The 15,919-nt window shown below is 44.7% G+C and overlaps 1 protein-coding gene across 1 annotated transcript in view; it reads right to left on the bottom strand.

Annotated features, from left to right (window-relative positions):
• LOC117669234 (IgGFc-binding protein-like) overlaps nt 1-15,919 on the bottom strand; it is a 37,104-nt gene that overhangs the window by 13,788 nt on the left and 7,397 nt on the right. Inside the window, exons 3-5 of the mRNA XM_034423526.2 lie at nt 13,471-14,044; nt 11,116-11,705; nt 4,161-4,725 (exon numbers count right to left, since the gene is read on the bottom strand). Coding sequence (XP_034279417.2) covers nt 4,161-4,725; nt 11,116-11,705; nt 13,471-14,044 — 1,729 coding nt within the window. The remainder of the gene's footprint in view (nt 1-4,160; nt 4,726-11,115; nt 11,706-13,470; nt 14,045-15,919) is intronic.

The following is a 15,919-nucleotide window of genomic DNA, read 5'->3' as shown; positions in this document are numbered from 1 at the left end:
TCAACTTTGGCAACTTTAAGATGTGTGGACTTCAATGCCCAGAATTCCCCAGCCAGCCATGGGAGTTGAAGTCCACCTATCATAAGGTTGCAAAACACTATCTTAGACATGGTTTCAATTCAACAGGTTCTGACAGGTTCTGGAGAACCGGTAGCGGAAATTTTGAGTAGTTCGGAGAACTGGCAAATATCACTCTGGCTGGCCCCAGAGTGGGGTGGGAATGGAGATTTTGCAATATCCTTCCCATTTTTTTTTTACTACTGGTTCTGTGGGCGTAGCTTGGTGAGCATGGTGTGGCTTGGTGGGCATGGCAGGGGAAGGATTCTGCAAAATCTCCATTCCCTCCCCACTCCTGGGGAAAGGATATTGCAAAATTTCCATTCCCTCCCCACTCCTGCGGGAAGGATATTGCAAAATCTCCATTCCCATCCTACTCTGGGGCCAGCCAGAGGTGGTATTTGCTGGTTCTCTGAAGTACTCAAAGTTTCCACTAGCGGTTTGCCGAACTGCTCAGAATTTCTGCTACCGGTTCTCCAGAACCTGTCAGAACCTGCTGGATTTCTTCCCTGATCTTTCCCCTGGAGTGGGGTGGGAATGGAGATTTTGCAGTATCCTTCCCTTGCCACGCCCACCAAACCACTCCCACAGAACCGGTAGTAAAAAAATTTGAATTCCACCTACTGGTTTCAACGCGCTTCTAGAGGGTACCTCTAGATGTGATGATGCCCTTTCAATAGCTGAATTAGGAAGGTTAAAACCTGATGGTAACATATTAAGCCAGGCAGTTTTTAGTTGGGTTAACCAACTAAAGAGCATCAAGATTATCTTTTTGAGTCTGAAGCTAGGAACAAAGATATGAAAGACAGACTTGCTTATTAGAATCAAAGACAATCTAAGAATTGCCCATACAGATATTACTGAATTATTATTCCCCCAAACCTTTGCCATTGGACATGAAAGCTAGGGTTGCTGGGAACTGTAGTTAAGAATATCTGGATGACTGTGCGTTCCCTACCTTGATCTGGTTGAAAGTTTTTCATAATGATTAAGCATAGTGTTTTTTTTGGTTGACCCAGCTTCTAATCTGGGTGAGCAAGAATGTTATCTCCCTAGCCACTTTCTCATTAAAATGAATAATTCATATCTTTTTCACTCCGAATAATAAAAAAAAAAAAGTGGCTTGCTTGTTGCTTTGCTCATCATTCTTGGTAGGAAATTTCTACAAGCTTCTTATCCATAAATAGTCTGCTATGGATGTGAATATAATTCGTTCGTCATGAATTGCAGTAGGAACTGACCTAATTCATATTTCTGATCAGTTTCCATAAGGCTGAAGCATATATCCTTTCCTTACTTCATGCGATACTGTTCTCCAATACATAAAATCACGGACATTAAGGAAGTATATAAAACTAATCGAGATTTTTGTGGAGAGTGGTTTTGGCCCAAACCTACACAATGACCAAATCTGGATAAAACTGTTTTGTTTGCATAAAAACACTTTTGTGTTTTGTGTTTTAAATCTATCTGGGCCAAATTTGTTTAATTCGGTTTTATTCTGTTTTTTAAATTTTGTATTTATGTATTTTATTGTTTGGCTGTTCACCGCCCTGAGTCCTTCGGGAGTAGGGCGGTATATAATAATAATAATAATAATAATAATAATAATAATAATAATAATAATAATAATAATAATAATAATAATTTTATTTCTATACCGCCCTTCTCCCGAAGGACTCAGGGCGGGGTGTACAGCCTATTTAAAAACACAGACAAAACAATGATATAAAATTTAAAATAATTAAATAAGTGGCTCAAATTTAAAACCCCAATAAATTTAAATACCCCAATTTAAAACTATATAAATCAAATAAAGACTAAAGAAAGACTTTTTCAAACAGTTACAGAAATGAGTGGGTATAGATTTGCAGAAACTATAAACATTATACACAGGAGTGGGTTCTAAATTTTTTTACTAATGGTTTTGTGGGTGTGGCTTGTTTTGTGGGCGTAGTTTGATGGTCATGTGACAAACAATTCTTTAGGATTTAGCAGAGGTACTGGTCTACCAGGCTTTTAACTGCTTGCAGAGCCATACCGGTCTACCCATTTGTTTTTGGAGCGCACTGCAGCAAGAGTTTAAACAGTTTTTTGCCGCTCTGCCACCACCGAGAGCATCGGAAACCGCTTTCAGGCAGCTTGGCCTCAATTACCAATCTACCACCACCGAGCGGTTTACAAGAAGCAGATCGGTTCTAGCCGATCAGTTGGGAGGCTTCTCAATTTAAAGCTAAGGTGTCTTATTTTTTTCTCTTCTTTGTCGAGTGAGCCCTGATTTTTTTCCTTCTAGCCGATCAGCTGGGACTCGGGAGGCAGAAAATAGATGGGGGCGGGGCCAGGCAGAGGTGGTATTTACCAGTTCTCCGAACTACTCAAAATTTCCACTACCGGTTCGCAAGAACCGGGGAGAACCGGTAGCAACCCACCACTGATTATACAGCAGGGGTGGGCTGCTGGGGGTTCATAGGGGTTTTGGAGAACCTCTAGCTAAAATTCTGTGCAGTTCAGAGAACCCCCAAATCCCACTCCTGGCTGGCCCCTCCCAACCCACCCCAACCCTCCCAGGAGTCCCCATGCGGCCGGTTTTGGATACAGGTAGGTGCAGGGTGCGCACGGAGGCTTGGGGAGGGCAAAAAACTGCCCTACCAGAAGTTCAGGAAGGCCAGAAACGAGCCTGGGGAGGCCTTTTTCGCCCTCCTGGGGGCTCGAGAAAAGTCTCCGGAGCACGGGGAAGGCAAATAGCCCCACCTGCTGTGCTGCAGGAGGCCGACTAGGCCACGCCCACCATGGCCATGCCCACCCACCAACCAGGCAGAGAACCCCTTGCTAAAATTTTTGAAGCCCACCACTATTATACAGGCAGTCCTCAACTTACAACCATTCATTTTAGTGACCATTCAAAATTATAATAGCACTGGAAAAAGTGACTTACAATCAGCTCTCTCGCTTACCACCATGGTTGGATCCCCGTAATAAAAAATTGGGCGTTGGCAACCAGTTTGTTGAATTAACAAGTGTTGCAGGGGTCCACACAGTCATGTGATCACCATTTCCAACCTCCCCAGCGTATTTCCAACCAGGAAAATCGAAGGGGTGGGGAGCCAGATTCACTTAATCACCATGTGATTCCTATAACATTGCAGTAATTCGCTCAATAACCCTAACCCTAACCCTAACCACACCCAAACCCTAACGCTAACGCTAACGCTAACCCTAACCCTAACCCTAACCCTTAGCCTAACCCTAACCCTTAGCTTAACCCCTAACCCTAACCCTAACCCTTAGCCTAACTCCTAACCCTAACCCTAACCCTAACCCTTAGCTTAACCCTAACCCTTAGCCTAACCCCTAACCCTAACCCTTAGCCTAACCCCTAATCCTAACCCTAACCCTAACCCTTAGCTTAACCCTAACCCTTAGCCTAACCCCTAACCCTAACCCTAATCCTAACCCTTAGCCTAACCCCTAACCCTAACCCTAACCCTTATCTTAACCCTAACCCTTAGCCTAACCCTAACCCTTAGCCTAACCCCTAACCCTAACCCTAATCCTAACCCTTAGCCTAACCCCTAACCCTAACCCTAATCCTAACCCTTAGCCTAACCCCTAACCCTAACCCTAATCCTAACCCTTAGCCTAACCCCTAACCCTAACCCTAATCCTAACCCTTAGCCTAACCCCTAACCCTAACCCTAATCCTAACCCTTAGCCTAACCCCTAACCCTAACCCTAATCCTAACCTAAGAGATCTGTAAGGGGCATGCATAAGTGCACCAACATGCCTTCGGTTCCTGTCCTAATGTCCCTTTTTATTTGTATCCATTTCATGTATTCATAATCATGTTTATATATTTCATGTATTCATAACCTTGTGTATACGTTAATCTGTAATATGCTTGACATAACTAACTAACTAACTAACTAACTAACTAACTAACTAAATAAATAAATAAATAAATAAATAAATAAAGTAAAAAGATCAGGCAGGACTCCCACTTAAAAACCACCATTGCTTAGCAATGGGAATTCGGGTCCCAACTGTGTTCGTAAGTCGAGAACTACCTGTAAAAAGCAATATATGTTTGCCCACCCTTACTTACTGCAAAAGTGGACGGACCTCCACTTGGAAATCTGGATCCCTAATGTTTGGCAAGCTGCAGCATAAGAGGAGATAACGTGACAGATGACAATCCTGTTGGCCTTATTGGAACAGTAATCAAAGACACAGTTTGTGAAGTACGACTGAGGTGGCACTTTGCTATGGCAGCTCTTGAAAGGGCCGTGGACGTCTAGTAGGAGGCCACACTCCTTACTCATCCTCTGCGTGTACTCCATATGTACCATGTCCACACAAGACTCTCTTTCCTTCTCATGGCATCCCGGGATATCCCGGATCTTCCAGCTTCTGCCCAACTCTCCCGGATTCGTGGTTGGCCTTCCGTTTTGTTGCATCATGTCGTCATCTACGTTCCCATTGAAATTGCCACAGAGACCGCACGTACGCCCTCTGTAGCTTCCGGATACTGTGATACGAATATTATTCTTCATGTCGAAGGTGACCATTAAACCAAAATCGGTCATGACCACGATATCCCATCCCAGATGGTAAAGGGAGATTTTGTTATAATCAACATTGTAAGGCAGGTTGATCATTAAGCCATTCAGCTGGAACGCAAAAGGGGGAGAGAGAGAGAGAGAGAGAGAGAAGAGAAAATCTTTTGCAATATACTGTATTTTTCAGAATATAAGACGCACCTTTTTTCCCCCTAAAAGGGGATGAAAATTTAGGTGCGTCTTATACAATGAATGTAGCCCCGCCCACTCACTGGCCCCTACCCTTTGGCCTCTGCCTCGCAGCAGTTACCTCCTTGCAAGCAAACAGCAAGAAAAAACAGCTCCTTTTAGCTTCTGCACAGCCTAATTAGCACGTTCATTGGATCTGCCTCCCGACTGTCAGCTGATTTGCTCTCAGCTGTTTTGCTCAGGCTCTGCTGCTTGCTGCAAAGAGGTAAATTGCTGGAGCAGATTTTTTTTTCTCCTTGCGCTAATCAAGCTATGCTGAAAACAAAACTGAAAGTAAAGCAGGCTGTTTGCTGTTTGCTGCAATGAGGCAAAATTGCTTAGAGGCAGAGGCAGAGGCAGATTTCTTTTTCTTCTTTTCCTCACCAAAAAAGGTAGGTGCGTCTTGTAGTCTGGTGCATCTTATACTCCGAAAAATACGGTATGTTGAGCCACAGTGCCTGCAATTTGGCAGTTCAAATCTCACCAGGCTCAAGGTTGACTCAGCCTTCCATCCTTCTGAGGTGGGTAAAATGAGGATCCAGATTGTTGGGGGCCATAGGCTGACTCTGTAAACCACTTAGAGAGGGCTGAAAAAGCACTGTGAAGTGGTATATACCAGTAAGTCTAAGCGCTTATTGCTTAAGTACTTGTAGGGTGAATCCAGATGGAATCCAGATGGAAGGAGCATTCAGATCTCGAACCTGGTAGAACATAAAGATGTCCACCTTGAAAATACATCAGGCTCTTTCAGGCCCCTCTTTTCCTTGATACCTCATTATTTTTTTCTGGCATTCTCCATGAAGACAATTTCCCAGTAAGAAATAGAGAGGTGATCAGGGCTCAGCCAGATGTGTTATCTTCCTTAGAGGAAGACAAAGTTGATATGCTCAATTTTCCTTAGTGTTCCTCTGAGCTTGGTTGTTTACTTGCAGGCGTTTCATTAACCAAACCAGGTAATATCATGAAGGTTAGAAAAGACTGGGCTTTGTTCTCCGTTTATATTCTAGTGGCTTGCCCTTGGTGATGGGGGTGATCTTAGAAGTTCTTTGGGTTGGGCTGTTTATGCTTGGCTTGTTTGGCAGTTACCTAGTTCAGGGGTCTGCAACCTTAAACACTCCAAGAGCCATTTGGACCCATTTCCCACAGAAAAGAAAACACCGGGAGCCACAAAACCCTTCCCGTGCCTGACTATTTCTTAAGCGGCCACAAAACTAGCAGATGTAGTTGAATTAAACGTTCTGTTTTTTTCTGAAACTTTTCTTTTCTTGGATTTATCCATGATTGGCCTACTGGGGGTTGAAAAGCTCAATAAATGGCGTGCCGGCGGGTGTTGCACATTGGCGGTTGTGATGCATATTTTGAGTGACAGGGAGCCGCAGCAGAGGGGTGAAAGAGCCACATGCGGCTCCAGAGCCGCAGGTTGCTGACCCCCTGACCTAGTTTGGTTAATGAAATATCTGCAAGAAAATAACAAGCTCGAAGAGCACCAAGGACCCCTTATTTCAACCCTGAGCTACAAATATTCTTTATCGCTACCCAATTTTGCAGGTGTTCCAGAATCAAGCCCCAATACTTGCACTTATCCCTGAATACTCTAATGAGGAGGCAAGACTACCAGCATTGGAAAATACAGGTTGAAAAAGCTGGAGAACCAGAAGGTGAAAGAATGACCATGGGCAGGGGAAACTTAAAAGCTCTGCGTAATCAAATTCTAGCAAACTCAAAGCTTCTTAGCTTCATCTCTGCTTGGCCGGGGAGCGCAGAAGGCTGGAGTATTAAAAATTCACTCAGAAAGCAGGTTTCTAGCTAGAATAACTTTGGGGTCAGTTTTACTTTGAAGCTGCATATCTTATATCTGCCAGGGTGAATTCCTTGATCCATTAACCAGGACTCAGAGAAGAGGATTAGCACCAGATAAACAGGAACAATCAAGAAAGCAAAAAGAAAAATGTATGAAGGAAGCCAGGCTAGAAGGAGAAGCTACTACAATATATATAAACAGCCAGCAAATGTCATCCCCTCCATGCACCAAGATGCTACCTAGCTTGGCAATCTGCAACAAGAGAAGCAAACTCTCAAGCCTTTAAGTGGTTTTTTTTTTTGTCAGGGCAGCCTGGTCTACCCAATTATGGGACGAAGCATACTGCTTCCATTAGAGGTTAATATATCTACTTAATATGCACGTAGCCCAGGTTCAAATCCCAGAAGGGATTTTGGCAAGAAAAACAAAATGTAGAGGTACAGTATAGGTGGTACCTTGCTCAGTAGTAGTAATTGTGAGAGGGATCTTGGAGTCCTAGTGGACAACCATTTAAATATGAGCCAGGAGTGTGCAGCAGCTGCCAAAAAAGCCAACACAGTTCTAGGCTGCATAAACAGAAGGATAAAATCAAGATCACGTGAAGTGTTAATACCACTTTATAATGCCTTGGTAAGGCCACACTTGGAATACTACATTCAGTTTTGGTCGCCATGATGTAAAAAAGATGTGGAGACTCTAGAAAGAGTGCAGAGAAGAGCAACCAAGATGATTAGGGGACTGGAGGCTAAAACCTATAAAGAACGGTTGCAGGAACTGGGTATGTCTAATTTAATGAAAACAAGGACTAGGGGAGACATGATAGCAGTGTTCCAATATTTCTGCCACAAAGAAGAAGGAGTTAAGCTATTCTCCAAAGCACCTGAGGGCAGGACAAGAAGCAATGAGTGGAAACTAATCAAGGAGAGAAGCAACTTAGAACTAAGGAGAAATTAACAATTAATCAGTGGAATAACTTTCCAAGCTCTTCTCCAAAGCATCTGAGGGTAGGACAAGATGCAATGGGTGGAAATTAATTAAGGAGAAAAGCAACCTAGAACTAAGGAGAAATTTCCTGACAGTTAGAACAATAAATCAGTGGAACAACTTCTCTCCAGAAGTTGTGAATGCTCCAACACTGGAAGTTTTTAAGAGGAGATTGGATAACCATTTGTCTGAAGTGGGGTAGGGTTTCCTGCCTAAGCAGGGGTTGGACTAGAAGATCTCCAAGGTCCCTTCCAACTTTGTTATTCTATTTTAAGGGAATGGCTAACTGACGAGAGCTAAATAACTTGAAAGAGATCTATACTAGTCTCCCTTTATTTCTTTGTCGGTAAAACATAAATTCAACTCTCAAGCCTTTAAGAACCCAACAGTTCAAGCTTGAGGTATTCTCTGCTTATTGTAATCAATCCCTCTCTTGACTGGGGCAACTGGTATGGTCTCGTCTCTTGCACCTTGACTTGAAATGTGGATTGCTAGAATTTGGCCTAGCCCCTCGTAATTCTGCTAAAAAAGCTTATTTCTGGCTCCGTGAACAAGTATGACAGAAAGTAGCATCTATTACTGTAGTGCTTTCCTGGAGCCCCATGGGGAAAAACAGATGACAGTAAAATAGAATGCCTTAAAAGTTCATTTCAGTACAACAAATGTGACTCTTAAAAAGACTCTCAAAGTTACAATGATTCTCTAAGGCAGAAGTGGGCAGCTATGGCCACTTTATGACCTTTTGACACTTCAAATCCCAGAATTCCTGAGCCAACCATGGGATTGTGGGAGTTGAAGTCCCATAGGTCATAAAGGTAAAGATTCCCCTCGCACATATGCACTAGTCATTCCTGACTCTAGGGGGCGGTGCTCATCTCCGTTTCAAAGCTGAGGAGCCAACACTGTCCGAAGACGTCTCCGTGGTCATGTGGCTGGCATGACTAAACGCCAAAGGTGCACGGAACGCTGTTACCTTCCCACCAAAAGTGGTCCCTATTTTTCTACTTGCATTTTTTACGTGCTTTCGAACTGCTAGGTTGGCAGAAGCTGGGCCATGTAACAGGAGCTCAGCCTGTTACACGGCACTAGGGATTCGAACCGCTGAACTGCCGACCTTTCGATCGACAAGCTCAGCGTCTTAGCCACTGAGCCACCGCATCTCTCCTAGGTCATAAGGGGGCCATAATTGCCCACCCTTGTTCAAGAACCACCTCGAACTTCAAAAGGGGGTTCCACTTTCATGATGGAGCAAAATAAGCCCTTGAAGCTGCTTCGTAAATCAACAGGGTTGAGTGGTTTTCCAAGAGCTGCCTGCCTTTTTACCTTCCCTACCTCGGTAACAGCCAGACATAGTTGCATAGCGAAAAGGTTTCTGGGCACGCCGAGTACTTTTGCAAACCCCTCTGCTGGATTTTGCAAATGCTAGAGGAGGCTAAGAGGGGAGTGCAAAGGGATGAGAAGCAGCTCATTGAGTTAAATCATGTTGCCTCTTCACCCTGATAAGGCCACTCAAGTTGCTTTTACAGCATAAAGAGCCTCATTGAAATAAATCAAAACCTTCTTGCACGAGCCAATTATCTTAAATATGCCTGAGTGAACAAGCATGTCTTCAATTATTGTTTAAAACAAGATTGCAACGGGGGCCAGCTGTTCTTTTCTGGGGAAAGAGTTCCTTAATTGGAGGCAGGGGCTCCCTCAATTTCCTTTTTAATTTGAGCAGTGGGGGCAGGCATTTGTTATCCCTACGGCTGCAAATGTGCATGGAAGATTTTCCTTAGAACAGGAATAGGAGACCTATGGCACTCCAGCTGCGGAGAAGCTATACTTTCCCAGCATCCCTGGGAATTCCTAGCCAAAAATGAGGAATGTTGTAGAGGGTCGTTAAGTGACATCTGGAGAATAACAGGTTATTTGCCTTTGCCTGAAAGAGTAATATGCAAATAGAAGAGGTTTATAATTTCTGATCAATAATTAACAATTTGCCAATCATCCTATTTTGATTGCGCATTCTCTTCTGAGAGGATAATAAACCCTCCAGAAATCAAGATGATGTAGCGACTCAAAGAACCATGTAGATAGAAATATAAACAGAAGGGTAGAAGATGCTAGGTAATCTTGACTTACAACCATTTGCTTAGTGGTTGTTTGAAGTTACAATAGCAATAGCAATAGCACTTAGACTTATATACCGCTTCATACAGAGGTGGTATTCAGCAAGTTTTGACCTGTTCTGGAGAACCGGTAGCAGAAATTTTGAGTAGTTCAGAGAACCGGTAGTAAAAATTCTGACTGGCCCCGCCCACATCTATTCTCTGCCTCCCGAGTCCCAGCTGATCGGGAGGAAATGGGGATTTTGCAGTAACCTTCCCCTGGAGTGGGGAGGGAATGGAGATTTTACAGTATCCTTCCCCTGCCACATCCACCAAGCCATGCCACGCCCACCAAGCCACACCCACAGTGATTAAAAAAAAATTGAATCCCACTACTGGCTTCACACTGCTTTTACAGCCCGCTCTAAGCTGTTTACAGAGTCAGCCTATTGCCCCCCAACAATCTGGGTCCTCATTTTACCCACCTCGGAAGGATGGAAGGCTGAGTCAACCTTGAGCCTGGTGAGATTTGAACTGCTGAACTGCAGCTAGCATTCAGCTGAAGTAGCCTGCAGTACTGCACTCTAACCACTGTGCTACCTCGGCTCTCAATGGCATTGAGAAAGGGGACTTACGGCAGTTTGCGCTACCTCCATGGTCAAGGGATCAGAATTCGAATGCTTGGCAACTGGCTTGTGTTTATGTCGGTTGCAGTGTGCAGGAATCGTGTGATCACTTTCTGCAACCTTCTGACAGTCAATGGGGAAGCCAGGTGCACTTAAGCACCACTCTTATAGGTAGTTCTCGATTTCCAATGGTTTATTTAGCGACGATTCAAAGTTACAATGGCACTGAAAAAAGTGACTTATGGTGGTTTTTTTTCACACTTTGTGACTGTTGAATCATCCCTGTGATCACCTTTTGAAACCCTCTGACAAGCTTGGACAGCCATTTGTCTGAAATGTTATAGGGCTTCCTGCTTTAACAGTGGGTTGGACTAGAAGACCTCTAAGGTCCCTTTTCAACTATTCTATTCTATTCTATTCTATTCTATTCTATTCTATTCTATTCTATTCTATTCTATTCTATTCTATGCAAAGTCAATGGGGAAACAAGGTTCACTTAACCACGTTGCTAACTTAACAACTGCAGTGATTCAGGTAACAACGGTGGCAAGGAAGGTCATAAAATGGAGCAAAACTCACGAAACAAATGTTTCACATAGCAACATAAAATTTTTGGACTCAGTTGTGATTGTAAGTCGAGGTCTACCTGTACTAACTTAACTGCTGAGATTCACTGAACAAGTGTGGGGCCAATATAATGGGGCCAAACTCACTTAACAACCGCCTTCCTCCCTGGTGCTCGTAAGTTGAGGACTACCTGCGCTGTACTCACCAAGACTTTGTTATGGCTGATAAGGATTGCCATGCCGTAAACATGGACCTCAAGTACTTTGGTGGCAGCTGAGCTCTTGGAGCCCTGTCCTTGGTGCTGAACCAGGACTTGGAACTGAGTGAGGTTTGCTATCTTGTAGCAGAGTTCAGCCATACGATAAATGCAAGTTCCAGAGAAGTCAAAGTGCACCCCGTCGAAGGTGATGTAATGCAGCTGGCCCAGGGTAGTGCAGGTCCCATAGAAAGTTGGATGGCACTTCCTTACGCCATTAATCACTTGGCACCCTTCTCCTTCCTTGCAAGCCGAACTGTGACAGTCCACTTTCCTGTTGCGTGGGTTGCATGCGCACTGTAGGTGGCAGTGTTGATCGCCCCAGAACTGCTCATTGGGAGCATAGATCTGACCATGATAGATGCAGCCACATTGCTCTTTGGGAATGCATTTCCCACCATCGAGCACATAGCCCGGCTTGCACTGACAGGTCTCCATGCAGGGCAAGTGGCATTTCTTTGGCGCATCAGGGTTGCTGCATGTGGCAGGACAGGCTGTGCCACAGGCCATGTGTTGGCTGTGGTCAGGACAGATCAAGGCTGTAGAAGGAAGAACAAAGAGGGTTAGCGATAGATGTTCTTGTACAAGATCTCATCTTTGTTGCCTAATAATGGGGATCGAAAAAGACAAGATTCCTAGTTTATAGAGTGTCTCAGGAAATTGATGCTCCACCCTAACAGATAACAGATTAACAGAGCTGGAAGGGACCCTGTAGGTCATCTAGTCCAACCCCCCCAAGCAGGAGACCCTACACCATTTCTGACAAATGGCAGTCCAATCTCTTCTTGAAAGCTTCCAGGGATGAAGCTCCCACAACTTCTGAAGGTAAGCTGTTCCATTGGTTGATTGTTATCACTGTCAGAAAATGTCTCCTTATTTCTAGGTTGAATCTCTCCTTGATCAGTTTCCATCCATTATTCCTTGTCTGGCCTTTGGGTGCCTTGGAAAATAGCTTGACCCCTTCCTCTCTGTGGCAGCCCCTCAAATATTGGAACACTGCTATCATGTCTCCTCTGGTCCTTCTCTTCACTAGACTAGCCATGCCCAGTTCCGGTAACCGTTCTTCATGTGTTTTAGCCTCCAGTACTCTAATCATCCTGGTTTAATATAATATATAATACCCTCTTGTTTAATATCTCAGTTAAGGTCATCCATCAACATGAGGTCAGTTATTATCAGTATGCTGGTGATACCTAGCTATCTATTTAGGCCCTCAGTTGACTAAGTAATTCTATTGAGGCCTTAATCCAATGTCTGGAGCTGTTAGTGTCTAGGTGGGGAGGAACAAGCTTTAAAGCAGGAGTGGCCAATCTTGGCAACCTTAAGCTCTGAGGATTTCAACTCCCAGAATTCTCCAGCCAGCCATATTGGCTGCGGAATTCTGGGAGTTGAAGTTCATAGTTCTTAAAGTTGCCAAGGTTGGACATCCCTGCTTTAAACTCAAGCCTGACTGCACTGAATTAATGGCATGGTTCTTCCATGACTGGAGATTCTCCATATTTGGTTTTGAATGGTGTGGCACTTCCTAAAATGGAACTGCTGTGCAATTTGGACTCCCAGCACCTGTTCTAAGATTAAGCGGAAGCTGTGATCAGCAAAGATTTTACACAGAGTTATCAGTTGCCCCAAATCCATCCATTCCAAACCAGATATTCCTTTTCTCACTCACTCACCTTGTACGAGTTCTCTCCTCTACATGGAGCTACTCTCGAACATTCAGAAATTACATTTGGTGCAGAGTATAGTGGCTATTACTGCAGGTAAGGCCATTGTGGAGTACCATGCCTCTATCTGTTTATGAGTAGCTCCACCCTAACCCTAACCCTAACCCTAACCCTAACCCTTAACCCTAACCCTTAATCTTAACCCCTAACCCTAACCCTAACCCTAACCCCTAACCCTAACCCTAACCCCTAACCCGAAGCTACCAAAGAATTGGCTTTTTGCTGGCCTTCAGGTCCAGATCCCAAGTCACCTATTCTTATATATATTGGCTGGTTCTCTGGCTCTCTTTTCACTGTCACTCTTCTTCTCCATCCATCTTAATATAATCAGTGTTCTCATTTTCTGATTATTTTTCAGCAGCCCATCAACTCATCTCTTCTGAGAACCATTTCCTTTTAAATGTAATGTTGTAGTCAATCTCTATGCCATTTACCTGCAACATCTGTCTGGCTGTACATATATGCAACACTGATTTATCACACCCATTGCAATCCAGAATGACAGTCCCTTCCTCCGAATGCCTCCTGTCACCGTAAACTAGTGGGAGCCCCATCTCCATAAATCCCAGGTTCTACTCACGGCAGCCGGCGTGTTTCCTCCAGGCAGATATTGCCATCCCTTCTCTCTGACAGGCATCAGCGTACGTCTTCAGGGCCCGACACAAAATCTGCTTGTAACCCTCAAAGGCACACAAATCAATGACGCAGTCATTCAAATATGGCTTGGGATCAATCAAGGAATGGCAGCGATGGAAAGGACCACTCCTGTGTTGAGCGATCATGCCACACGAACTTTCTGTATTGTATCTGGCTGCCAGCTCCGTAGAACACCGCAGGCACCTGTCATGGCAGCCGTGTCTGCAAACTTCATCTCCATCTTCTACTCTCCAGCTCTTGCCCAATTCCACAGCGTTAGCGGCCAAGCTTCCCGAAGGGGTAGCGAAGTCATCATTGGGATCTCCGTTGTAGTTGCCACAAAGGCCACAAATTTGATTTTGAAAAGCTGTGGTGACCTTCACCACTAGGTAATAATTCCAGTCGCAGTAAACCTTCAGGCCAAACTGGGTTTCGATCACCAGCTGGTTTCCTCGATGGTATAAGGAGACCATCCCATTGTGTAAACTAACCGGCAGACGAGAACGCACCTGGTTGATCTAGAAGAGACAAAGGCTGGTGATCCTTGTTCGTTTTTGAGATTACATACAGGGTTGGGCTGCTGGGGGTTTGCAGGGGTTCGGGAGAACCTCTAGCTAAGAATCTGTGCAGTTTGGAGAACCACCAAATCCCAGTTTTGGCTGGCCCTGCCCACCCTGCCCTGCCCTGCCCCTCCCAGGAGTCCCCAGATGGCCCATTTGGGATGCAGGTAAGTGCAGGGTGTGCACAGAGGCTCAGGGAGGGCGAAAAATGGGCCTATCAGAAGTTCAGGAAAGTTCCATTTCCGGCCTCCAGGAGGCATTTTTGCCCTATTGGTCAAGGAAAGCCTCTGGAACCCGGGGAGGGCAAAAATGCCCCCCCAATAGTGCAGGAGGCCGACTAAGCCACGCCCACCATGGCTACACCCATCCAGCAACTGGGCAGAGAAACCTTTGCTAAAATTTTTGAAGCCCACCCCTGATTACATATTTGACAGATGAATGGGATGCCAACAAAACACCAAAGTAGCTCGCGAATTGTAATTTTATTTTCAGAAGCGTTAAAAAAAAGAGACAACAGAGCCTTCATAGAAATGTTGAAATGGAAGAGCAGATGGACATTTTGAGAGTTAAATCTCAAAATGATCCTTCTTGTCTAACTTCTTGTTCCCATAGAGGACCACTAGATGCCTACAGGCATCCCTGAGGAACATCTTCAGTGATATGCTGACCCAATGGTGAAATCCAATTATTTTTACTACCGGTTCTGTGGGCGTGGCTTGGTGGGCATGGCAGGAGAAGGATACTGCAAAATCCCCATTCCCTCCTCACTCCTGGGGAAAGAATACTGCAAAATCTTCATTCCCACCCCACTCTAGGGGGAAGGATATTACAAAATCTCTATTCCCACTCCACTCCAGGGGATGGATACTGCAAAATCCCCATTCCCTCCCCACTCCAGGGGACAGATACTGCAAAATCCCCATTCCCTCCCCACTCCAGGGGAAAGGATACTGCAAAATTCCCATTCCCTCCCCACTCCAGGGGGAAGGATATTGCAAAATCTCCATTCCCACCCCACTCCAGGGGATGGATACTGCAAAATCCCCATTCCCTCCCCACTCCAGGGGGAAGGATATTGCAAAATCTCCATTCCCACCCCACTCTGGGGCCAGCCAGAGCTGGTATTTGCCGGTTCTCCAAACTACTCAAAATTTCCGCTACCAGTTCTCCAGAACCTGCTGGATTTCACCCCTGTGCTGACCCAATTTTTTTTTATCAATAAGGTAGATTTATTTATGATTATACTCCTTCCGGTCATATGAAAGCGGATTACTTACACAGGTAGTAAAGTCTGCTGTGCTATGGATGCAGAACATTTCCCCAATATTTAATATCTTCAGGTTAAAAGGGAGCTCAAGTTGCTAATGGATGGGTGAGATCCTGGAGGGCTAGAACTGGTCCAAACCTACCTTGCTGAGCTAGTATGTGAATGTGCTCCCATGGTTTGTTTCAGCTATAATTGAAGAACATTAAGAATAGCTAAAGAGCCATATAATCCAGCATTCATTCCAGAGGTGGTTTTCACTTACCTTCACTACTGGTTTGCAAATGTGAGCGCGCATGCGCAGGGCCTTCCGCACATGCGCAGAGCATCAAAAACGTGGATAAATGGGATGTGATTATGTCCGGGCGGGTGAACAGAGCCACCCGCAGCCACCGCTACCAGTTTGCCTGAACCGGATAGAACCGGCTGAATACCACCACTGATTCATTCTGTGTTATACAGTGGCCAAATATGTTCAGCAATGGACCTTACACATAGGCCAGGAAGACAATTTAAGAGGACATAATTGCCTAGACACTAAAATAGAAAACCATAAATCCAGCCCACAA

This window comes from Pantherophis guttatus, chromosome 10 (assembly GCF_059756535.1).
Source record: "Pantherophis guttatus breed Tessera chromosome 10, ASM5975653v1, whole genome shotgun sequence".
Classification (NCBI taxonomy): Eukaryota; Metazoa; Chordata; class Lepidosauria; order Squamata; family Colubridae; genus Pantherophis; species Pantherophis guttatus.
Note: the sequence above shows the minus strand (reverse complement) of the source record. Positions and strands in the feature narration are given on the sequence as shown.